Source organism: Suricata suricatta, chromosome 2 (genome assembly GCF_006229205.1).
Source record: "Suricata suricatta isolate VVHF042 chromosome 2, meerkat_22Aug2017_6uvM2_HiC, whole genome shotgun sequence".
NCBI classification, from domain to species: Eukaryota; Metazoa; Chordata; class Mammalia; order Carnivora; family Herpestidae; genus Suricata; species Suricata suricatta.
Window position 1 is genome coordinate 48,706,037 of NC_043701.1, and position 25,296 is coordinate 48,731,332.

Consider the following 25,296-nt stretch of genomic DNA (forward strand, 5'->3'; position numbering starts at 1 on the left):
CTACTTTCTTATTCCACATATAAAACCACCACACACCAGGTTCCCAGAGAGCTCCATATCCTCTTAAAACCCAAGATTTATCAGGCAACGTATTACCCAGAAATATGGTATAACAGATTATAAAGAAATACCATTAATGAACTATAAATACAATTTAGCTGTGAATTTCAGATGTATTCACATATTCATACATGTAGGCAATAAACATGAAAATATTCATATTAGCAAAGGTACAAGAAGGAATTCAAAAGAGTAATTTTCCAACTTTAGAAAGCATCTTACCGCTTCACTTGAGATACAGGCATTGCTTGTAATCATTCAAAGTCAGTTCTTTGAGATAGGAAGAGTTTTACAAATTTCAGTTTGAAGTATAACAGAGCATCCCATCAAACACATGCTGCCTAAAAATTACCATGATTTCTGCAGACTACTGGCTGAATACTTACGTGAATACATATCTCATAGTCAATATAAGAATGCCAAAAGTCCTCCTTCTGAATCCGAGGATCTCGAACCCAGACGCTTACAAATTCCTGTAAAGGCATTGTAAACAGAGGAACAGGGTTCAGAATCGCAAGCAGGCCTGGAAAGAAGGGAGAGGAGCACACGGTCCTAGAACAAAACTGAAATGAGCCGTGGTGGTTCATCTTTAAAAAACAAGAAGTAAAGCTAATGAATCAGGCCCCGTGGGAAGTCCAAGAGCACTTCCACTACAAATGGAATTTTTTAAATGGTGTAAATCCAACCTGGGGGTACTTCTGGGGAGTCTTAAGGTTATACGAAGACAGTAAGAAAGTAACTGATGTTTCATTTTTCAATTGTGAGAAGTATGTTCAGATTTTTCTCGAATCTTACTTTTCTTACTTCTTTCATCTCCCTACATTAAAACTACAGGCCCTGGGGCACCCCAGGTGGCTCCGTGGGTGGAGTGTCCGACTTTGGCTCAGGTCATGATTTCACAGTTCGTGAGCCCCGCGTGGGGCTCACTGCTGTCAGATGCCAGCACAGAGCCTGCTTCAGATCCTCAGTCCCCCTCTCTCTGCCCCTCTACCTCTTGTGCTCTCCGAAAAAATAAATAAAAATAAAAATAATAAAAAATTAAAAAACTATAGGCCCTGCCTGATAAATCACTTCCTAGAAGAAAATATAAGAGTGGCAAAGGCCATGTGAAAAGCAAGCAATGGGAGATGAAAATGATTTTGAACACAGTCCACGTTCATGAGAATAAGCAGCAATAACTTATTAATAGAAAGATGAAACCCCTTTTCCCAATACTTTTCTATTTTCTCCTGGGGCACCTGGGTGGCTCAGTTGGTTAAGCCTCCAACTTCAGCCCAGGTCATGGCTCGTGGGATTGAGCCCCATGTCAGGCTCTGTGCTGACAGCTCGGAGCCTGGAGCCTGCTTCAGATTCTGTGTCTTCCTCTCTCTCTGCCCCTCCCCCCACACGTGCTCTGTCTCAATAATAAACTAAAAAATTTATAAATAAATAAATATATTTTCCCATATAGTAAATAATTTCATCTTCTTAATAACCTCATGTTGTAAGTAAAAAGAGATGTTAAAAAATACATGATAGATCATTTTGTTCCTTTTGAAAAACAATAAGGATAGGAAATACAGGAATAAAACACAATGCTTTCCAAAAAGTGCTCTCTACTAAGTAAGCTTAGTATAAAAATATGAAATCATGTACAACAAATGATTATTATGCTTGGCATAATAAATTTGAAAGTATCATTTATTCACTTGGCGATCACAGACTTGCTAATTGAATTTTAAAATTTTTTTTTTTTTTTAAAGATTTCCTTTTTAAGTAATCTCTACACTGAATATGGGGCTCAAACCCCAAGATCAAGGGTTCCATGCTCCACCAACTCAGCCCGTCAGGTGCCCCACATTTTTTCAAAGATTTTATTTTTAGATAATCTCTATACCCAACATGGGGCTCAAACTCACAATCCCAAGATCAAGACTCGCATACTCTAGTAACTGAGCCAGCCAGGCACCCCTAGTTGAATTTATTTTTTTAATTTTCTTTTTAAGTTTATTTTGAAAGAGAAAAAGAGAGTGAGCTGGGAAGGGCCAGAGAGAAAGGGAGAGGATCCTAAGCAGACTCCATGCTGTTGGCATGGGGCCGAACGTGAGGCTCCTTCCCCTGAACTGTGAGATCAGGGCCTGGGTGAAACAGAGTCAGACATAGCATTAACTGACTGAGCCGCCCAGGCTCCCCTTGAATTATTTAATTTTCTTGAGAGAGAGAGAGTGAGCGAGAAGCAGAGAGAGAAGAAGATGGAGGAGGAGGGAGAGTGTGGAGCCTGAAGTGGGAACCAGGAGATCATAACCTGAGCTGAAGTTGGATGCTTAACCAAATGCTCTACCCATGTGCCCCTAATTTTATTTTAAATATTTCAACTTTTTATCTAAAAAAGGGGGGGCATCAAAGCTGAAATCTTAGGCATTTGTTACTGCTTTGTGTTGGCACATCTGAGAGGTAGGCTCTGAATGTTCTAGAGCAGAAGCAGAAGAGAGATGATGGTGTTTCCTGGACAGAGCACCTCTACTCTGTTATGCAGAAGTTATATAATTTTTCAGTACAGGGCATTAAAAAAATTTTTTTAATGTTTTTATTTATTATTGAGACAGAGAGAAACAGAGCATGAGTAGGGGAGGGGCAGAGAAAGAGGGAGACACAGAATCTGAAGCAGGCTCCAGGCTCTGAGCTGTCAGCACAGAGCCTGATGTGGGGCTCCAACTCACAAACTGTGAGATCATGACCTGACACGAAGTTGGCCGCTTAACCAACTGAGCCACCCAGGCGCCCCAGGGCATTTTTTAAAAAGGCAAAAAAAAAAGTTTATATTCCCTTTTGACACCTATCAAGTTTCACCTATTTTTTTAAAAAAATTTTTTTAATGTTTATTCATTTTTGAGAGAGAGAGAGAGACAGTGAGCATGGGAGGAGCAGAGACAGAAAGGGAGACACAGAATCCAAAGCAGCTTCAGGCTCTGAGCTGTCAGCACAGAGCCCAACACACCTTGAACCCATGGACTAGACCGCAAGATCATGACCTGAGCCAAAGTGGGATGCCCAACTGAGTCACCCAAATGTTCCTCAAATTTCACCTTTTAAGGCAACACACACTTTGTTCTCAAATTTGAGATTTCTGCCCCACTGCCTGCCTGCAGGATACAGGGATTATGAGTTAATCTTCCCAAAAATCTTACTTTAAAAACTTTTCATTATATATTTTTAAGTCTTTTAGAAGACACAGAGATAATAAAAATAAGACAACACAGTGATGCACTAAACATTTTTGGCCATTATTTCTCAACCTCCCTTTTAAGTTTATTTTTATTTTAAGAGAGAGAGCAAGTGGAGGAGAGGCAGAGAGTGAGGGGAAACAGTTACCCAAGCAGGCTCCGCGCTGTCAGCATAGGGCCTGACGCGGGGCTCAATCTCACCAACCATGAGCTCACGGCCAGAACTGAAATCAAGAGTCAGACACTTAACCAACTGAGCCACCCAGGCGCCTCTCAAAAGCACATTCTAAATTAGAAGAGAAACTGCCCAGAGATGGAAACTGAAACAAAACCCATGCACCCTGCCCTTAGTCTGTCATTTCCGTCTTCCGTCAGAGTGTGTGTGTGTGTATAACTCATTTCCCTACAGTACCTTTCACACACCCAGAGTTCTTAGAAGAAATGCACCAATCATCACTGAATCAATCACTGAAGGGCAAATAGGTTAGGAAGGGAAGACCGGAGTCCCAAGTAGACCACATTTCTCTCTCCAAATCCCCACCCCACACCCCGCCTCCACCCACACCCTTAGGGCTGCATTCTGGCATTCATGGGCCTTGGGTACTTTTGCCTTCATGAGACCTTTCTGCCACCATAAAAAAAAGAAAAGAAAAGAAAAAGAAAAAAGGAAGAAGAGAAAAGGAAAAAATCATACTTTATAACCACATTGACATAAAGAGGAATAATTAACATTATATATTAAAACCTTTCATTTGATCTGAAAGTTTGTTTTCTTTTTCTGACTTTAAAAGAAATTAAAACATGTTCGTGTTTTAATGAAAACCACTAGAAGCAGTGCGGACCTTGGTCACCACTCTGCCTACACCGAGCCGGGCAGGACATTGGTAAGAGCAGACAAGGTTGCCCTGCACCCCTCTCCCATCCCTCCACTGCCCTGCAACCCGAAGGCACCCAGTCATCAGGTCACATGTGAGCCATGCGCCCTCACAGGGTGCTGGCAGCTCCACTTTTCCACTGGAGAGGCCGGAGTTCTTGAATATTCCAAGAGGGAATGAAATATTTCCGACAGCTCAGTGTTCGATTTTTTTTTCAAATGTTTATTTTTGAGAGAGAGAGAGAGAAAGAGAGAGAGAGAGAGAGAGAGAGAGCGAGCACTAGCGCACGCTAGCTAGGGAGGGGCAGAGAGAGAGAGGAACAGAGGACCGGAAGCCGGCTCTGCGCTAACAGCAGAGAGCCCAATGTGGGGCTTGTACTCATGAGCCATGAACTGTGACCTGAGCCAAAGTCAGACACTTACCTGACCGAACCACTCAGGTGCCCCTCAATGTTCTATACTAACAGTAGAAGATACACACCTGTTACTGAAATGGTGGGCCTTCACACAGATTAAACAAAAATGAAAAGGAAAGGAAATCCATTTGTCAGTGCGATACAAACTTTTGATAAAAGAAAGATTCTGAACTAAAACTATAAAACCCAGTCACCACAGTGTCACAACCCCCCTGACCACTCAACATACTATTAGTCAATGATGGCCGCAATGACAACTAGTTCTGCTTGCTACTGCCCAACGGTTAACATGTAAGCTTTGAATAACATGACCCATTTCATGGAAAGAGCACCGAATGTATGGTCACAAGACTAGGGATGAATCCTGGTTCACATATTTTCTAAATTATGAACTTATTCACGGAGCCTCTGTTTCCACATCTGGAAAATGGGAACAATGCCTGCTCCAACCACATCCAAGCTATTTATTAGGAGTATCAAATTATTAAACATGGGTGGAAACCCTGCAAAGTTTCTCATTAAGTGCTACTTGAAGGTAAAGTATTATTACACAGAAAGGAAAATGCTTATAATAAATCCAAAGCACTGAGACCTTCCCACAGACATCGGCAATAAGCAATTAAGCTAAACCAGTTATATGTATTTTTTGAAGCACAAAAAAATTACTAATTTGAGAACCCAGCAGCAAACACTCTAACACTGTAATTTTTCAGCAAAACTCAGACTGACCTAAGGATTTCACAATACTTGCTCAGAGCAAGCTGCTCATAATATTTATAAAAGGATGGACAGCATAATGAAAAATTATAGTAAAAAAGTCTTTTCTTCATCTCAATGGGTTGGAATTCTCAAACTCTACTATTATTGTTATTCATTAAGTCTACTCTTTACACTGGGAAGAACATGTTGAGGACATATTCTAAAACTGCTAGGAAAAAAATTTTTTAAGAGCAGCAATGCATTTTTTCTTATGTTTATTTACTTTTGATGGTGGATGCAGAGAGGGAGGGAGACAGAGAATCCAACCTGAACCCAACATGGGTCTTGAACCCATGACCCATGAGATCATGACCTGAGCAGAGATCAAGAGTCAGATGTTTAACCGAATAAGCCACCTGGGCCCCCCAAGAACAGCAATGCACTTTAAATGCACATGTAAAGTTAACTACGGTGCTAAAACTCCCAATATTTTTTGATCTTGAAAATGTTTAACTTGGTAGGAGTGCTAAATATCCGTTCTTTTGTGGATGGTGAGCTTGTCCCCCTCTCGCTCTCTTAAACACTGCCGTGGCCTGAGAGCCATCCCCGGCTGCAGTCCTTCACACCCCGTTGCACTTCCAGAATGATCTCATCCAAACATATGCTTTCAAGACCCCACCATGAGCCGATGATTCTGTCTCCAGCCCAGCCTCGGCAGCTCCCCACATTTCCGGCCTCTTGCCTACGTCAAGAGCACAGAGTCTATACCATTGTCACACACACCGTTCTGCTCCCCCGTCTCATCTCCAGCAACCCTGCCAGAAACCAACCATGCCAGACTTCGCCTGCACCCAATTCATCCCCCACACTAAGACAAGAATGGCCCCAAAGCACACGTCTGGGGGTGCTATCTCCCTGCTAAAATTCCTTCAAAACCTGCCCCATAATTTTCAAGATCAAGTTCAGACTCCTCAGGTAGCACAACATGATTTTCACTCTACTCATCACCGAAGGTTAAACAAAGGTCGCCTGTGTGACACGCCAGTTCACCCCTCCGTGCCGCTGAACATCCGTTCCCTCTGCCTGGACTGCGATCCCTACCCTACTTTCCGCCTTCTTCGTCGTCATCATGTGCCTCTTGCCTTCATATTCTGTTCACTCCAATTCATCTTCCAAAATAAAACTTGGCCTCTGGAAATCCTCCAGTTCACCCAGTCTGGTTCACCTGACCCTCCTTCGAGCCCCAAGGCCTCCGGGCACACCCTGGGCACTGTTCCTACTCGCCACAGCTTCCTGTGCTGTGATGCCTGTGGGCCCCTCTACCAAACACTGAGCTCCTTCAGGGCACCCCAGGCCCTCGCGTCCAGGGCCCCTAATATCCCCTAATGAAGAAATGAATGCCTGTAGGAATGAATGAACGGCCTTTGGAGAAAAACCGAGGTCAGACTTCAACTGGAATAAAATCCTCATCCACTTGGGCTCTTGGACTCTGTGAATTAATGGTAAGTTATTTAGCAGCTGGTCTAAAGTTTATCTTAATTTACCAAAGCCCTTCCTCTAAGGGTGTGCCAATTAACAGCATAGGGCTGCATGAGCAATGTTTAAGATCTATGAGAACAAACTGTTTTCGAGCACCCTAAAGAACTCTAGAAGCACCTATTTACATAGAAATAATTGAAAATCATTCTGATGGCTTCGATATCTTGGGTCCCCGAAGACCTGTGCCAGACGACAATTTGTTTGCCTAGTTGGAGTTAAAATATGTACTTGGAAGTAATAAAAGTACATTTATTTTAAAATATTCCATAATTCAGATGGGCCTCCCCTCCCCCACCCCGCAATTAGTAGGAATTAGTGAAGTTTCACCATACTTCCAGCTATGAATAGCACACCGAGGAAGCCAAGGTTCACCTATAATCTCTTAATTAGACGCATCCCTCACGATGCTGCCTACCATCCTTCAAAGGAATGTTGACAGCCTGTCAGCCGCAGAGGACGGTTCCGAGCTCCACACCTACAATCATATGGGTTTCCTCTGAAAATTGCTACAGCAGCAGCCGTCAGTCAATTTAATAACCTTATTAAACACTTTAATGACTTCTTGGGCCTAATGACTATATCTAGTGTGGAGGGAGAAGCCAGGCAGAGTAGAATTAAAAATTTAAACTAACTGATCCCTACTGTTCTCCATGTGGGAAAAGGCTTCTGAGGAAAGAGAAACTGCTAGACTCTTCTTTGGACATCTAATTCCTATGTTCTCTTCTAATGATCGCTGTTTGATTGTAATGCACTGTCCCCCAGGTTCAACCTTTGTCGATTTTTTAAAAAATTTCATAGTTTATTTATTTTTGAGACAGACATAGAGCCCGAGTGGGGGAGGGGCAGAGAGAGAGGGACACAGAATATGGAGCAGGCTCCAGGCTCTGAGCTGTCAGCACAGAACCTAACACAGGGCTTGAACCCAAGAACTGTGAGATAATGACCTGAGCTGAAGTCAGATGCTTAACTGACTGAGCCACCCAGGTGCCCCAAACCTTTGTCTATTTATCCATCTACCTTGTCTTCTCTTCCTTAGCCCTCACAGGACATGAAATTAACAATAAAAATCACTATCATACAGGGCACTGTGACAAGTGTTTACAAATATTTTTCTTCAGTCTTTACAATAATCCTAAGAAAGGGGTCAGTTAATTATCTGTCCCAGTTTACAGATAAGGAAAGTAAGGCTTCTAAAGCTTAATCAACTGGCCCAAAGCCAAATGGCCATAGGCTGAGCTAGGTTTCAATCTCAAAGCTTGTGCTCTCAAACATATTCTATCTAGCAGTTCTTTTGGCAATAATTAATCTCAGGTGATTTCCATTTTCACTGTAATTATATATTTTGGAGGGAAAAAATTATCTCCATTGCTATTAGCCAATATCAGTTCAAACAACATGCTCTTCTCAAAGGCTTTCTATTCCATTTTAATATTTCTACCCCAGCACAGTATTAGCACATAGTAATTCTTCATCAAATGTTTGCAAATTAGGGGCACCTGGGTGGCTCAGTAGGTTGAGCATCTGACTTCAGCTCAGGTCTTGATCTCACGGTTTGTGGGTTCAAGCCCCACACCGGGCTATATGCTGACAGCTAGCTCAGAGCCTGGAGCCTGCTTCGGATTCTGTGTCTCCCTCTCTCTCTCTGACCCTCCTCCGCTCGTGCTGTCTCTCTCTGTCTCTCAAAAATAAATTTAAAAAAAAATTAAAAAAAATTTTTAAAAAGAAATGTTTGCGAATTAATCAACCGATTACAGAGATGATTAAAAAACAAGGATGTATATTCTAATGCTGAAAATTACAAGATGCAGTTGAAAGAAATCAAAGAAATCTATACTTCTTTGTATATGTCTATGTAAGTATATGTCTGTACTGTGTTCAGGTACTGAAAGATTCAACACAGTAAAGAGATCAATTCTCCCCAAATTGATCTATAGCTTTAGTGTAGTTCCTGTATAAATCCCAGTAAGCTTTTCTGAAGACACAGATGAGTTTCTTCTAAAATTTACATGGAAAGGGACAGACCCTCAAATAGCCAAAACAATTCTGAAAAAGTAGAAAGAGTAAAAAGATTCCCTCTGCTGCAGTAATCCAGAGTCTGGTACTGGGAAAGGTACACAGATCGATGGAACAGAAAATTCAGAAATAGACCTATACAGGGATGTCCAACTGACTTTTGACAAATGTGTAAAAACAATTCAATGTATAGATAACCTTTCCACAAGTAGTTCTGCAGCACTTGGACATCGGCAGGCCCAAGATGAACTTTGACCTGACCCTTGCACCTTCTACAAAAATTAACTCAAATAGATCATAGATTTAAATGTAAACACAAAACCAGAAAACTATTAGGAAAAAATACAAGAGGAAATCTTTGGGACCTATGCCTCGATGAAGAGTTCATAGACTTGATACCAAAAGGCTAATACGCATAAGGATATGATGATGTAGTGGGCCTCGCCAGAACTAAAAACATCTCCTCTGCAAAAGACCCTGAAAAAAGTTGAATAGATAATTGACGGACTAGAAGAAATATTTGCAAGTCACACATCCCTCAAAGGACTTGTACCTAGAACATAAAGAACTCTCAAAACTCAACATTTATGTGGCAGTTGAGTGGTTCACTCGGTCAAGCGTCTGACTCTTGATTTCGGCTCAGGTCATGATCTCAGGTTCCTGAGTTTGAGCCCCGCATCAGGCTCTGCACAGACCAAGAGGAGCTTGCTTGGATTCTCCCTCTCCTCTCTCTCTGTCTCTCCCTGGGCTCACACTCTCTTAGTCTCTCTCAAAATAAATAAATAAACTGAAAACAAAAACAAAAAACAAAAACCTCAACATTAAAAAACAAAGAAAAATTCAATTAGAAAATGGGAAAAACACACAAAGAGACCTTTCACCAAGGACATACAGATGGCAAACAAGGACATGAAAAGTGGTGTAACGTCATTAGCCATTAGGGAAATGCAAATCACCACCAGAGTGTGACATCACTGTGCCTAACAGTTCCTGGTGCTGTTATCACTACAGTTTATGTTAGCCATTTTGATAGGTGTGGTTTTTTTTTTTTGATAGTTTTTTTTAATTTTCACTGTAGCCTAGCTTCATAGTACAGAAAGCATAAACATGTGCTAATTGTAGGAATATTGACTCAGATTACAGGAAGCTGAGTAGGGACAAAAGCTAATAAGTCAGAATCTCTAGGTGTTGATGAATATTAATTTTTCATACCCTTGATGAGAATTCTCTATCACAAAGATGACTTGTTTCATTATGTGTTCAATTTCTCCCTGAATGTGTTTTTTTTTTCCTATGCCAACATACATTTTACATGCTTATATATTTAAACTAAGGATTCATGCCTATTTTCATTCATTCATTCAATTAAAGAACATGGACACACTGTACTAGGCACCGTTCTAACTTGCAGAATATGACCAAGGTCTTATTCACCGATCTTCTACTCAGGACTCCCACATAACAACCTCAAAACTAATTTAACCCATTTTGCACACTGCATTCCTTACAAATAATAACAAGCTTGAAAGGCAGAAGGAATATATCAAGTAAGCTTCCTATTTCCTAATGATAGTTATGACAAATCACCTAAAGGCATAATACTACAGGGATGCTACTTTCTACCTTGTAACTTGGAGGGTGTTTAAATGCCATGCTCTGGCAGTTTTGAGTGATGATTTTTAAGAAAGCTTTTATTACTTCAGGAGAAATAACCGTGGATGAGACTCATGTAGACCTGCTTTTTATATGACTTATAACAGTTCACGATGTTGCAAGCTTTTTTATACAAGTAGGGTTCAAAATTAAGGAGAGTTACCCTTTGTATCTCATAGTATATTAGGAAAAGTGCAATGGGAAAAACTCATCTTTTCCAACAAGAAGTAATTACCAACCTGTATTAAACTATACCACAGGACACAATCAGCAAAATACAGTTTGGGAAAATCCATATTGAACAAAAGATATAGTTTCCTCAACAAATAAATTACAAAAGGGGAAAAAGGCAGAATAACAGACTTCAAGCACTCTAATAACTAAAGGAATTGTGTGGTCCCTAGTTGGATCATGATGAGAAATAAATATATATATAAATATATACATATAAATATGTACATTTTTCCCCCAACAGAATCCAAAAAACTTGAACACTGACTGAATATTTAATGGTATGGAAGAATTAATGCTAATTATTTAAGGTGTAATAATCTGGTTTGTTCCTAAGAAGAGTCATTTGTTAGAAATGCGTACTGAAATACTTACAGATGAAAATACACCTCTAGAATTTGCCTGGTAGCGGGGAGAAACAGACATGGGTGGGGGACTGCTTGGTCATGAATTAATAATGTGCTAATTGTGGAATCCTTAGGTACCCAAGGGTTCATTACATTATTCTCTCTGCTTTGTGTATGTTTAAAATTTCATAAAGAAAAGTTAACCAGAGAAAGTAAAAGGGAAGAAGAGAGAGAGGAAGGGAGGGACAGAGGGAGGGACAGGGGGAGGGACAGGGGGAGGGGGGTCATCCTAAGCCATCTGCTCTATGAAAAGGAACAAATGTGGCACCTGAAAGTGAAAGCAAGTCAGAGACAGAGACCTAAAATGTTAACCATTTAGTCAACATTTATTGACCATTAACATAATAGCTTAATTCTTACCTACCTTAAAAAATAAGATTATTTTTATAATTACAAAAATAAACCATGCATGTAATTAAAGAAAGATACATAAAATTTCAAAAAAACAGATGAAACCATGAAAATGAAGTCCCCTATATGCTGAGCTCCCCATTTTTTGTCCACCTAGCAAGGGCTTTTATAATTTTTATATTATATATATAAATATGTAACTGACATATGTATTTAATTTTAACACAAATGGGAGCATAATATAAACACTGTTTTGTATCTTGCTTTATTTGCTGCATAATCTTTTAGAAAACTTTTTATGTTGAGCATATATAATTCAATGTAGTTTGTTTTAAAAGTGTTAATTTTAGGGGCACCTGGGAGGCTCAGTTGGTTAAGCACCTGACTTCACCTCAGGTCGTGATCTTGCGGTCCGTGGGTTGGAGCCCCATGTCAGGCTCTGTGCTGACGGCTCAGAGCCTGAAGCCTGCTTCAGATTCGGTCTCTCTCTGTTTCTGCCCCTGACCTGCTCATGCTCATTCTCTCTCTCTCGCTCTTGCTCTTTTTCTCTTTCTCAAAAATAAATAATAAAAACATAAAATATTTTTAAAAATAAATAAAAGTGTTCATTTTAGCACAGTTTTACATATACCAAAAATCCCCATTTGTCTCACATCCAATTTTTCCTATTATTATATCACATCACATGAGCAAAGAAGGAAAAACAAAAAAAAGTTCACTGGGGGAGTAGGAGTATTCTGTCTTGTCTTGTCACTTGCCTCCAAAGTCCCCAGCATCACAGGACCCAGGTGGAAGGCTTGCCTATGGGATATTCTTTAATGACATGAACTGGTTCCAGCCCAGTCAGTTCCCAATCAGTGTCCCAATAACAAAACCATGCTGTCCTAGAGCGAGCCCAAAAGGTTACCATCAGTCAGCACGAGCATATCCAGAACACGTAAATGTTAGGTTCTGAGACAACTCATCCAAAATGGCAGCATCTTCCTTGTAGGGTCCCTGGCATCTGTCCTTGTAGGGCCCTGCCTCCTCACTCAGCGGCAGGGTCCTCGTGGTCCCTGGAACTCTCCTGGGCCCACCTGGGTCTGCTCCATTCAGCGTTTCCACAGCCACAGAGCTGGTAGTTGCTGCTCTACCAGGTATGAAGTAGGTACATTTTGAGGAAAACCCTTATCCTAAAGGTATGAATTTCTCAAGGGAGAACTCAGTCATCATGATCCAGGAGAGCTGGGGAGATATACAGCCCATCCCCAACACTCACACCCACAAAAGGGGTTTCAGCCCACCCGTCCGGTCATATCACACAGGCAGGACTGTTCTAAGGACACCATGTGAGCCCTGGGCAGAGGAACAAGCCCAGTGCCTTGGAGGGACCAGAATGTGGGACGCCATGAAACACTGTCCCAGCAGGAGGGAACTGTTTGTTCACACATCACAGGAGAGGAGCTCAACGTGGCAGAGAGCAAGGGCTTTTAGTTACCCTGAAAAGCCAAACTGCTCACTCTGGACATGAGAAGAGAAAAAGAACAAAAATGGCTGACTCCAGAAAGACAGTCTGAAACATGTTTCCTGACACAGCCACCTGCCTTTTCATTAGGATTCTGGGTTCTGTCTCATTAAACAGAAGAGTTGATTTAGTTGAGCCCATCTAATTATTCTTATTAAAATATGTAACCATAATATTTTAATTGTAAATTAAAGTTGCATGCCTGAATGACTCTGAATTCATTTTAATTTTACAATGGCCCAATGCCAGGGCCTTTTTATGGGGAAGATCCATCAGCTCGCATACTGTTCTCCCGGGAATCCATACCAATGTGCAAATGGAACATGTTTAACTAACAAGGGACACTCTTGCTCGCTACTCTCCTCTCTCTAGATTTATTATAATAATAGAGCTATTTTAACAAGAGAGACTACATTTGGTTACCCACCCCACCCCCATATCTATAAAAAAAATTTTACCAAACTTCTAGGCTGCCACTACCAGTTAGGTAGAACAGACATGTCCCTCCTAGACTATCTGAATTGTAAACAAGGATAGTAAATAGGTCTCAATTCATGTGCCAATGTCAAGACATCACTAATGTCTGCTACAGGCACTGAGTGGCAAGTGCTTACACACACATACTGATTCCTTGGTCTAGATTCTAGATCAGTGATATTGCATTCAGCCCTTACATATGTAATCAGGTAGGAAATGAATTATTTCCATGAAACAACTACCAGGCACTAGGATATTTAAACGCTCAACCAAAACCTCTTTCACTTCTTTTTTTTGTGTTTATTTTTATTGAGACAGAGAGAAACAGAGCATGAGTGGGGGAGGGGCAGAGAAAGAGGGAGACACCAAATCCTAAGCAGGCTCCAGGCTCCGAGCTGTCAGCACAGAGCCTGACGCGGGTTTGAACCTATGAACTGTGAGATCAGGACCTGAGCCAAAGTTGGATGCTTAACCGACTGAGCCACCCAACCTCCTCTGCTTCTGACCGCATTGACTACAGGGTAGGTGGTAAGGTAAAAATACCTTTTTACAATTGAGGGTTTAGGAAAGCCTCTTCTTGACTTCTAAGCTGAAGCCTAAGCTGAGCCAGTCAACATGGAGTGAAATCTAGGGGAGGAGAGATTATTCGAAGCAGCGGGGAAAACATCTTTGAAAGCCCAGGGGCCCAGAGGACACAGAACATTCGAGTCTGCAAAATAAGCTCCAAAATAAGAAGTGAGAAGTACATGAGGGCAGAGGGAGGCACAGAAGATGAGCCTGGAGAAAGAAGCAGGGTCCAATCATAGAGGGCCTTAGGAACACACTTAGGAGTTTAACTTCGTTCTAAGAGCAAGGCCGTTAGAAGCCAGGAGATCGCTCTGGCCACAGGTAGGCAGAGGACTTAACCCTACATTACAGTACACCCAGAACCTAGCCCGGCTCTGCTTAGTTCTTCCTGATAGAGGCTAACATAAGTTTCTAAACATTAAATCTCTCTCTTCTTACCACAGTTCTTTCCTTTTCAGTTGGAGGACTTTCTAGCTTAAAATTCCTTAATGGTCTGGGGGGTCTGGGGGGCTCAGTTGGTTAAGCGTCCTCCTGTTGGTTTCAGCTCTGGTCAAGATCTCATGGTTTCGTGAGTGCGAGCCCGGCATCAGGCTCCCTGCTGACTGGGCGGAGCCTCCTTGGAGTTCTCTCTCCCTCTCTCTCTGCCCCTCCTTTACTCGCACGCACTGTCTCGGTCTCTCACAATAAATAAATAAACTTTATTTAAAAAATTACTTTAAAATTCCTTAAGTTATAATATTATTATTTTTTAAATGTTTATTTTTGAGATAGAGCATGAGCAAGGTAGGGACAGAGAGGGGGGCGGACAGAGGGTCTAACAGCACAGATGAAGTCAGTGAAGTCAGGTACTTAACTGACTGAGCCACCCAGGTACCCCAATGTCATATATTATATACTTATTAATAATAAAGGACTTTTACAAGGTCAATAAAATACTTTTGTTATATAGTTGGTTACATTATTTTTTGTTCTGTAGCTTTTATTAATTGAAATGAGTGTATAATAAAAATCAAGTGATTAAACCAAGTAAAAAATTTAGAAAATTAAAAATTAAAAAAATTTTTAAATAAATCTTCTAATTGAAAAAAAAAAAGTCTTTGTTGCTTTCATTGGCAGTTTTCCCCTCTGTGAGAACAACTTTTACTCATTTATTTATTTATTTATTTATTTATTTTATTTTATTTTGAGAGAGACCACGAAGGCACACCAGTGGGGGAAGGGCAGAGAAAGAGGGACAGAGAATCCCAAGCAGGCTCCAGGATGTCAGTGCAGAGCCCAACAGGAGGCTTGGGGTTCGATCCCACAAACCATTAGATTATGATCTGAGCCAAAACCAAGAGTAAGAAGCTTAACCAGCTGAGCCACCCAGGGGGCCTTCCCCCTAAGAGGACAAGGTTTAAAATGTGCCTTTGGAATGTGCTGGCAATCGCAAAGCCTCACTCCCTTCGCACTGCCTGCCCAGTGGTCAGGCCGATGCAGGTGTGTAGGGAAGATTCCACCTCACCCAGAGAGAGGTCTGGCCTCTGCCCTCGGCTAATGGGAGGTGATCTCTAGGCCCCTAGAGTGTCCTGCCTGACAGGAGTACCTGTGTTCGCCTGGGCGTGGCCACCAGACAGTCCAACAATGTGCATATGATGGGGGTTCAGAACCACACTGTACCAATTGCAACCTTTGGAGGAACTAGAGACTAAAGATATTAGCCTGACCCCAGGAGTAGTGGAGAATAAAAGTCAACCACACAGGGGGCGCCTGGGGGGCTCAGTCAGTTAGGCGTCCAACTTCAGCTCAGGTCATGATCTCACGGTTTGTGGGTTCAAGCCTTGTGTTGGGTTCTGTGCTGACAGCTTAGAGCCTGGAGCCTGCTTCCGATTCTCTATCTCCCTCTCTCTTCCCCTCCCCGCTCACACTCTATCTCACTTTCTTTCTTTCTCTCTCTCAAAAATAAACATTAAAAAAAAATTTTTTTTAAGTCAGCCACACAGCGAGTATGTGATGAGTCCCAGTAAAAACTGGACACCAACGCCCTGCTGAGCTCTGCTGTGCGTATCATCACACATCAGCGGTGGGAGCGTGGCTCCAGCAACTTCATACAGAGAAGACTAGCAGGAGCTCCACATCTGAACGCCTCCCCAACTCTGTCCTCTGCACCCCTTCCTTTGGCTGGTTCTAGTTTGTGTCCTTTCCCCAGAATAAACCATAACTGTGAGTACCATAGCTCTCTCAGTGGATTCTGTGAGCCTTATGAATTATCAGAACTGAGGATAGTTTTGGGGAACTGGTGTCAGACGTGAGAGAAATCAGGTGGGGACTTGTAGTTTGGCCAACTTCACAGAGAAAGTGTTTCCTGAAACAGGCAGCCTGATTCCAGTATTGTTTAATACAGAGATGGGAGAGAAATCCTGGTACTATATGCGGTTACCTCTGTGGGGAAGACTGGGGGACTGACCAGAAGGGGAAACACAGCACCGTTTGGGTGCTAGAATCTTCTATACTCTGTCTGAGTGTGGTTACACAAGTGGACACATAAGGGATAATCTGCTGAGATATACACATAAGGTTAGGGCATTTTATGCATATTATACTCCAGAAGTTAAAAAACACTGTCTTTGAAAACAAGGGAGCCAAAAACATGTAAAAAAATTAATAATAACAAAAAGAAAAATAAAAAAAGAAAATGGGGAGCCCAGCCTGGAATTAAAGGGTAGAAGTGAGCTAGGGCTGACAAGTAAGGATGTGAGATCTAGCAAAGAAGCTTCTGGAAGGATTCTCTGAAACGGATTTTTTGGATTTAGTGCTTTAAACTTGCAAGGCAAACCAAGGACCATGTGGCCGTGTGTGTGTGTGTGTGTGTGTGTGTTGTGTAGTCCCTAACAAGTCCCTCTGCCACTATCCAGTCTTATTAGGCTCACACAGTGACAATGTGTGATACAGTAGTAGGCAGGGGAGGACAAATGGGTACTTTCAAGAGAGGGCCGCTCAGCAAAGGGTTGGTGTGGTGGCTACCCGACCCTCTGCCTGACCAGATAAAGCTCAAGAAGCCAGGACTGGAGACCCGGGAGGCCAGACAGGATTCAGGAAGGGACAGTGTTCTCTGAACTATGTGAAAACAAGCCAAGAGGTCTGAGAGGCAACAAGCAGGCTGAAACTGAAACTAATGGCGGACAGTTCCCCTGGGTCATTACCAGCATTGGGGGGATTCACTCATGAGGCAAGACAGTAGAAAACCAAGAAAGCCAGAGGAAACTGTTCAAAGCAGAGGGTGACAGTCAGCGCCTGGGAGAAATCTTGAGTCATGGAGAAAGATATTTTTAAAAGCAGTGGGTGGGAGTGAGCAAGGAGCCAGCTCAGTCACCGGAGCCAAGGAATGAGGGCTGAGGACGCATCCATGCTGGGAAGTGGGGACAGTGGGGACAGGAGGGCAGGTGTTTTGTCCTGTCGCTAGCCCTCCTCTAGGATGCCCTGAAGTGTCTTGACTCTCCACGATGGTTAGTGAATGAAGCGAGTGAGTCAAAATGCACGGATTATTAAGCTTTGGATTTGTGATGACATACCTCTTTCTGTTGTTCTGGAAACATCTTCAGCACAAGATACAATCAATCTGAAAAATAAGATGCCAACAGTCAGTGATTTGGAAGCAGATGTGTCTCTCATGGCCTCCCACCCAAACCCTCTAAGAGAAAATCTCTCTGCCTACCCACAGTCCCTGGAAGATGAACCTCTACTCCTTGTCCACTGCTGACCAGACCAAGGTGACATCAGTGTGCACTGGGGCTTGGGGTTTTGAGACACGGCCAGTCTGAGGCAGCTGGATGATGACAGGCAAAGCGTGGCTAGAGTCGGAGCCTTGGTGAGTCAGTGGTGAGAGGTGGGGGAGCTGAGTGGCCATGGGGGACCAGCAGGAGCTCCCCATTGGCAGAGAAATGGAGAGAATGGAGATACCCAGCGAGAGCCACCACTGAGAACAGCGCTGCTGCCTTTACCAGCAACCAGACCTTCAGGGAACAGGCGATTGCTGAGACATCTGAACCACCCCAGAGTCAGACAAGAAATGGTGTGGCCCCAAGAGGGATGAGAGTCAGCACCTTGATTCCAGTCAGTACAACAAACCTGAAGGGTGATTCCAGGCCCTGAGCATCCCCAGAACTGTCTGCTGTCTTTTAAACCCCATTTATTACATAAGCCCATTGAATGTGACACCTGCTCCCTGTCAAAGAAAACTGAAATCCCCTAATCATATCCCTGCACATGTATTCTTACAACGGAAAGGTGGCTATGACTACGTGGTCACTGTCTTTTGACCCTATAAGTCTGATTCCATTCTCAGGATTTACCATCCACAGAAACCTCCTGAGTCTCTACTAACGTCCTTGGGACTGTAGGGAATATAAGGAAGCGAGGACACTAGCTTCAGCCTCCAGACCCACATGCTGTTGCTGACCGATGCCCCATGGCAGGCAGAGGAAAGGACCTTCTGCGAGAGGAGTGTGGACTGCACAGAGCGGCTGGAGAGCTTCCAAGGGGAAGGCACTTCCTGTCACCCAGGAAGCACAAGAGGACCCACGGAGACCACAGGAATGTCAGCACTCCTGGAAGGAAGAGGGACCTCCAAGGAACACGTGTGGTAACAGCACGCACAAAGGAGGGAGAAAAGCATGATGGACAGTCCAGAGGCGGTGGGCAGGCCAGTCCCACTGTGGGAAAGGGATGGTGGGGGGTGGAATGTGTTGAATTGTTGCTGCCAAAAAGATATGCCCACGTCTCACCTCCAGAACCTATCTGGAAAAAGGGTCTTTGCAGGCATAAATAAGAGTCTCAGATGCGATTATCTTGAATTACAGGTGTGGGTTCCAGAAGCAATGACAAGTGTCCTTATGGGAGACAGAAAAGGAGAAAGCCCACACACAGAGGGGAAGCCATGTGAAGATGGAGGCAGAAATTGCAGAGATGAAGACACGGGCCAAGGACACCTGGAGTCACCAGAAGCAAGGAAGAATGTTCCCCTAGAGCCTCCAGAGGGAGCACGGTCCAGCCAACATATTGATTTCAGACATCTGGCCTCCAGAATGACAATAGAATAAATGTCTCTTGTTTTAAGCCACCAGGTTCATGGTACCTTTTTGGCAGCCATAGGAAACCAATACAGAAAGAGTCTGCGGGGATGAGACAGAAAAGACAGGCTGGGTTGTAACTGTGGAAGGGGGTGGGAATTCGTTTATTCATGCATCACTGGGGGGGGGGGAATTCATTCATTCATGCATCACTCAGTAAAATATTTATGGTGCTCCTGCTACGTGCCACATATGGGGCTAGGAGTAGGGCACACAGTGGACTACAGCATTCACTCGAAGCTCGAAAGATGACTTCATAACCATAATGTGGAAGGGACAGGAAAGGGAAGGACTCCTGTTTCAAGAACAAAGGGACAAAATGGGGGGTGGAGTAGGGAGCTGGGAAGGCTTTACTGAAAAGTGGCACTTGAGCCGAGGCCTACAGGATGGTGTGGTTTGGCGTAGAATATAAAAGGAGAAATATTCTGGGCAGAGGGATTGGCATGTGCAAAGGGACGGAGGCTGGGAGGAGCAGCTAGAGGGCAGGTCATTGAAGGGATTCCTGCGCTGGATAAAACTTAGACCAAGGGCTGCATCCTTCTCAGGACGGGCTTGTTCCCTACACTCATGGCATTGCACCACAGAGCTGAGCCTCTGCCCAGGTGGGCCCTTACCCTCATGCCTGTTAGAAGTCAACTTATGAAATGTACTAGGTCAACTTATAAGATATCAGAGAGCTTACTGTATATAAGTTCGGTTTAAACTCTCATTTTGGTGAATAATTAAAGATTGGGCAATCTGGAGAGACCCTAAGAATGTAACTCGATAAGGAACATTGTAACCTAAAGTTTAACTTGTTTTTCAAGATTCTGTTAAGTAACCCCACCCCTCTACTAAGACCTGGCTGAAGCAAAGTCCACAGGTGAAAATCACCTAGTCACTGTCTCTGAAAATCACCTAGTCACTGTCTCTTGCGGTATCTTAGGTGTCTAACTATGATTGGTCATTTTAAAGGGACAAAGAACCTTAAAATGATAGGTCCTTGCAAAACTAACATCTGTGTATTACAATGTAATTGGCTACCAAGGAATGCTGTGAATTGTAATTGGTTAACTAAATGATGATGTGTTCTGTCCATAAAATCTCACTGCCCCTTTGGTCGGGACCATTCTCTGCTCCTTAACACCAAGAGATCAGGTTTGGCCTGGCCATGAATAAAAGCATGCAGCCATAAATGAAATCATGCCTTGCTTCAATTCGGTGTTGGTGGCCTTTTTGTAACTACCCCACAACAATGCCTTCACCCCCTGCAACCTTCCAGTCCTTTCCCAGGATTCTGCTCAGAAACCACTTCCCCTTTCCTTGCTCCAGCTCTCTGCCCCATTACACAGCCCCCTGCCGTCAGGACCCTCACTTACACCATTATATTTGTATATTCTATCTCCCCAGTTGAGTCAATTTCTCCAAGAAAGCATATCTGTGTTGTCCTGTGTAATCAAACGTCACAACTCTCCTGTGAGGGAGATGTGAGTATCCTCACTTTACAGGTAAGAAAACAGAAGGTCAGAAGGAACAAGTCGTCCAAGGTCACACAGCCAGTGACAGGATTCCAGTCCGTCTCCCAACCCTGTTCTTTCCATTGCCCAAGGCTGCACCCATGACTGTCATATGAACCAATGGGTCAAAGTTTGGGTCTTAATTCTCCTCAAAGGGCTTGAGCTTTTCCCACCCAGACAGAAGGACTCTGCAACTCCAGTAGGGTGCTAGCCACCCCGAGATGCTATATACCAAGTAGCACGGAAGTAGGAAACTGAAAGTTTAAACTAGTTCCAGAACTTCACACAGAACTACACAGTCAACCTTAAATATGGAGAGAGGTGGGGAGGCTGGGAGGGACTTTCATTTTTACTCTGTATACTTCAATATTGTTTAAATTTTTCCAGTTAACACAAATTCATGTTATACTTTTTGAAATAATGATGGTTTAAAATAAACACCATAATTCTGTCAGAAATAGTGACTCTAACATCCGTTATGGAAGATTTTTATTTCTTGTGAAAAAAATAGATTTGAATTACAAAGAGACACTGCCTTTATAACAGAAGCCATCAGCCGGTGCTAGACCTTGCCATGGCATATACTAATGTAGAGAAGGAAATTAACTGATAGCACAATTGTATGGTTTGAGATAAAAGGTCAGTTGTCTATAATTTAGGAAACCAAAGCCTCAACGAGAAGCTGCCCTTTGAAAACATGACGCCCGCCCCCTCGGTGGGCTATAATATTAGATTTGCTTAGATTTCCAAATTCCACAGGAGAGCCTATATGTCTTTCATAATACTGTCCGTCGGGAGTTCTTGCCTCACTGGAAGATTCTCCTTCCAACAACTGTGGAAGTCTGCCTCCAGGCGGCCATCAACAAGGCTGTCTTTGAAGCACTTATCTCCCCCCCACCAATGGGGAACCAGAGCACACCTGGATAATCACCTGCTGAGTTCCATGATCTTCCCTACTTCTCTTCCTAGAAAGAATTATTAAATCTCCCCACTGTTCTGAACAGGGAAGACTTCTCAAACTTGCTGTCCAGGCTGGAATTAGGTGCACAGAGATGACAGATATATGGGTTGTCCCCTTGCTGGGAAACATGGCGGCCACAGAGACTCATGTGAGAGACTCAAAATGTATATTCACAACTCTATCACTGCCTTGAGAGTACGATTTGCCAAAACCAGAGAATACTGCCTCCATTTTCCACCTTGGAATATTTCCTCTATAACATACAAAATGTCCGTGGAGCAAAGATAGAATTCTATAGAGCAGAGGTGGCAAATTATTCCTGTAAAGGGCCAGGTAGTATATATTTGAGGTTTTTCATGTCAAACAGTCTCTATTATAACTATTCAAGTCTGAAATTTGTAGTGAAAAAAAGCACCCAGATGCTAAGTTATCTAATGCACATGGCTATGTTCCAATAAAACTTTATCTACAAAAAGGCAGCAGTAGCATGCAGACTCTATCTATGGAGCAATTAAGTGTTGTGTTTTCAATTCTATACCTTAATAAAGCCCTCTCTTAAAGCAACAGGAAAAAAACCTCACAATAGTAAGCCTGGTCTGTATACCCATGGGCAAGCTCCTCTCTGACAAGCAAACTACTGACAGAGAGTCTGTAGGCTACATACGGGGCCAGAAAGACAAGGGATCACGTACTTTTCCCAATGGTGAAATAAGCAACACATATGTGGTTTACATCATTCCCTAAAATGAAGATGGGGGTTGAGGGGGGTGGGGGGGTGAGCTTTCATTGCATTGTTTTGGGTTTTCTTACCATCTCATGTCAAAGGCTGATGAACCCAACAAACTTGTTAATCATGAACTAGGTCAGAATGTATATCAAAGCCACAAGGACATTCTAAACAGAGTAAAACTGGTTTTATCGAAGATCTACACAGAGTCATCGACTCACTGTAACAATATATAATGTCATAAACCAACTTGGTATGTTCTTCCATATTTCCCACACAAAAGCCAAGAGAAATCTCATGTGCTCCTAGAAGAAAGTACAGGTAGATTTTTAACTAATCTCGTGGTGGGCGGGGCCTTTCGAACAGTAATAGGACAAGGTATATTTTTCATTAGGAAATAATTTTTATAGCTTTGTTTTCTTTCTCTCTCTCTCTCTCTCTCTCTCTCTTTTTTTTTTTTTTTTTTTTTTTTTTTTTTTTTTTTTTTTTTTTTTTTTGCTATGTTAGGAGGAGTCATCAACCCTCAAACAAAATACGCTTAACCTCTTCTCCCTTCTGGAGGCATGGCCAGGTTCCAAGAGCTGGGGCTTGAGCCTGGAGACAGGCCTGCAAGCTGTGTGTGGAGGAAGCGAACAAGTAAAAAAGACACCACTTCACCTTTCTGTTATGTCTCACCATGTCTCACCATCTCACCTTGAAACTGCTTTTTTTGTTTTTTTTTTTTTAATGTGAAAGAGAGATAGAGCAAGTAGAGGACAGAGAGAGAGAAAGAGACTCTTAAGCAGGCTCCACACTCAGCACTGAACCCAATGTGGAGCTCGATTCCACAATCTGGGATCATGACTTAAGCCGAAATCAAGAGTCAGACGCTCAACCAACTGAGCCACCCAGGTGCCCCCACCCTGCTTCTTCTGATGCATTTTCACCCAAGTCTTAGAGCCTTCATACCAACATATTACCTTTCTAATGCTGAAGAGACTCCGGGACAAGAGTGCTTGAGGAAAGGCATAAGTCACTCAGTTCCTTTCCCGTTACGATTCTGCCTTCAGAGAAGGCTTTTATAAGAAAGTCAGACAAAAGCCTTGGTATTGAAGGGCTGTGAGCACTGGAGGAGCAGGCCCTTGGGAGGGGTTGGCTGAGTAGCCTGTGTCAGTCTCAAAGGTATCTAAGAAGGCGGGAAGAGGGGGGTGGTTGCCATCAGGGGCTGTGTCGATTTGGGGTTCTAAAAACCTGATTCCTTACCCTTCAAGAGAACCTCCTCCCACCAACACCCAGTCCCGTGCCTGTGGCCCCTGCAGGGTGCACAGAGGAGGGAGCGGTGTTCTGCCTACACCTGGGTCTCATCAGCTCACTGGCTCACAGGGGAAAGGCTCACCATGCCAGGGAATTTATGCTGTGGCCCTTGTGCTGCCCTGTGGAATGCCCTATGGTGCTGAAGGCCCCGGAGTCCTCTAAGATATCCAAAGGAAATGGTCCCAGTATAACGGTTAGTAAACACCCCTCCACCCTCATATACATATGAAAATGGGAAAAATTTTTAGAAAACAGTGATAGACATGACCACATGAAAATTTAAACCTGCTGTAGTGTACCTTTCAAAAGGAATGTAAAGACAAATGTTATATAATAATGTTTATAATACACAAAAGATTAGTATTTCTTAATTTATGAAAAGCTCTTATAAATCCACACCAAAGAATATTTCTTTAGAAAAATAAGGAAAGGTTACCAATAATCAATTCACAAAACAAAAACAATAAAAGTCGAACTTAACAACAAAAACCAACAACCTGATTAAAAACTGGAAAAAGGACTTCACTAGACATTTCTCCAGAGATGATATACAAATGGCCAAACAGCATATGAAAAGATGCTCTGTCAGTGTAACCAGTCATTAGGAAAATGGAAACCAACACCGCAATGAGTTATCACCCCACGGCATTAGGAAGGCTAGTACTGGTGAGGATATGGAGAAATTAGAACTTGTGTGCTAGTGGGAATGTAAAATGGCAGCGCTCCTGTAGAAAACAGTATGGAAGTTCCTTAAAAAATTAAGAATAGAACTACTCTAGAGTCCAGCAATTCCATGTCTAGGAATAGATACAAAAAAACTGATGGCAGTATCTCAAAAAGTTGCAAGCCCATGTTCATAGAAGCGTGATTCCTAATGCCAAGCGGGGTAAGCAACCCAAACGTCCATCGACAAAGGAATGAGCAAAATGTGGTATGTATGCAGAATGGGACATTATTCAGCTTTTCAAATGAAGGAAATTCTGACACATGCTCAACACAGATGAGCCCTGAGGACATTATTCTAAATGAAATAATCAGTCACATACACAAAAACCATACATGTTATGACTCCACTTACTTACATGAGGTTTCTAAACTAGCCAAATTCACAAAAACAGAAGGTGGAGTGGTGGTTGCCGGGGGCTGAGGAAGGGGATACTGGAGAGTTCTTGCTTAATGGGTACAGAGTTTCAATTTGGCCAGATGACACAGATCTGGAGATGTTACACAACAATGTGACTATACATTATACTACTGAACTGTACACTTAAATTGGACAAGATGGTCAATTTTATATGTTCTTACCACAATTAAAAAGTTTTAGGGGCGCCTGGATGGCTCAGTCGGTTAAGTGTCCAACTCTTGATCTCAGCTCAGGTCATGATGTCGTAGTTCGTGGGATCGAGCCCTGCGCAGAGGCTGCTTAGGATTCTCTCTCTCCCTCTCTGTCTGCCCCGTCCTCGCCTGTGCGCACCCTTTCACTCTCTCTCTATCTCTTTCTCCCAAAATAAATAAATAAGTAAACATTAAAAAAAGTTTTAGGAAAAAGCTCAATGATCTATTTAAAATGTTTAACCTTGCTATAAACAGAAATGCAAAAAAATAAGATACCATATTTGTGTCTATTAAATTAGAATGTTTTTTTAAATGATAATATCTACACTGGCAAAGATCATGAGAAATGGGACTGACGGCCAGCTGCTGGGAGGAATGTGAA

The 25,296-nt window shown here is 42.7% G+C and overlaps 1 protein-coding gene across 6 annotated transcripts in view; it reads right to left on the bottom strand.

Annotated features, from left to right (window-relative positions):
* SNX10 (sorting nexin 10) overlaps window positions 1–25,296 on the bottom strand; it is a 72,825-nt gene that overhangs the window by 13,126 nt on the left and 34,403 nt on the right. For 3 of the 6 annotated variants that reach the window (XM_029926047.1, XM_029926042.1, XM_029926050.1), the window contains exons 2-3: window positions 17,546–17,592; window positions 447–583 (exon numbers count right to left, since the gene is read on the bottom strand). In XM_029926047.1, the coding sequence (XP_029781907.1) occupies window positions 447–545 (99 nt within the window). In that variant the 5' untranslated portion in view covers window positions 546–583; window positions 17,546–17,592. Of the gene's footprint in view, window positions 1–446; window positions 584–17,545; window positions 17,593–17,688; window positions 17,800–25,296 lie in introns of all 6 variants that reach the window. The other 3 variants (XM_029926041.1, XM_029926036.1, XM_029926028.1) reach the window with 2 other exon arrangements.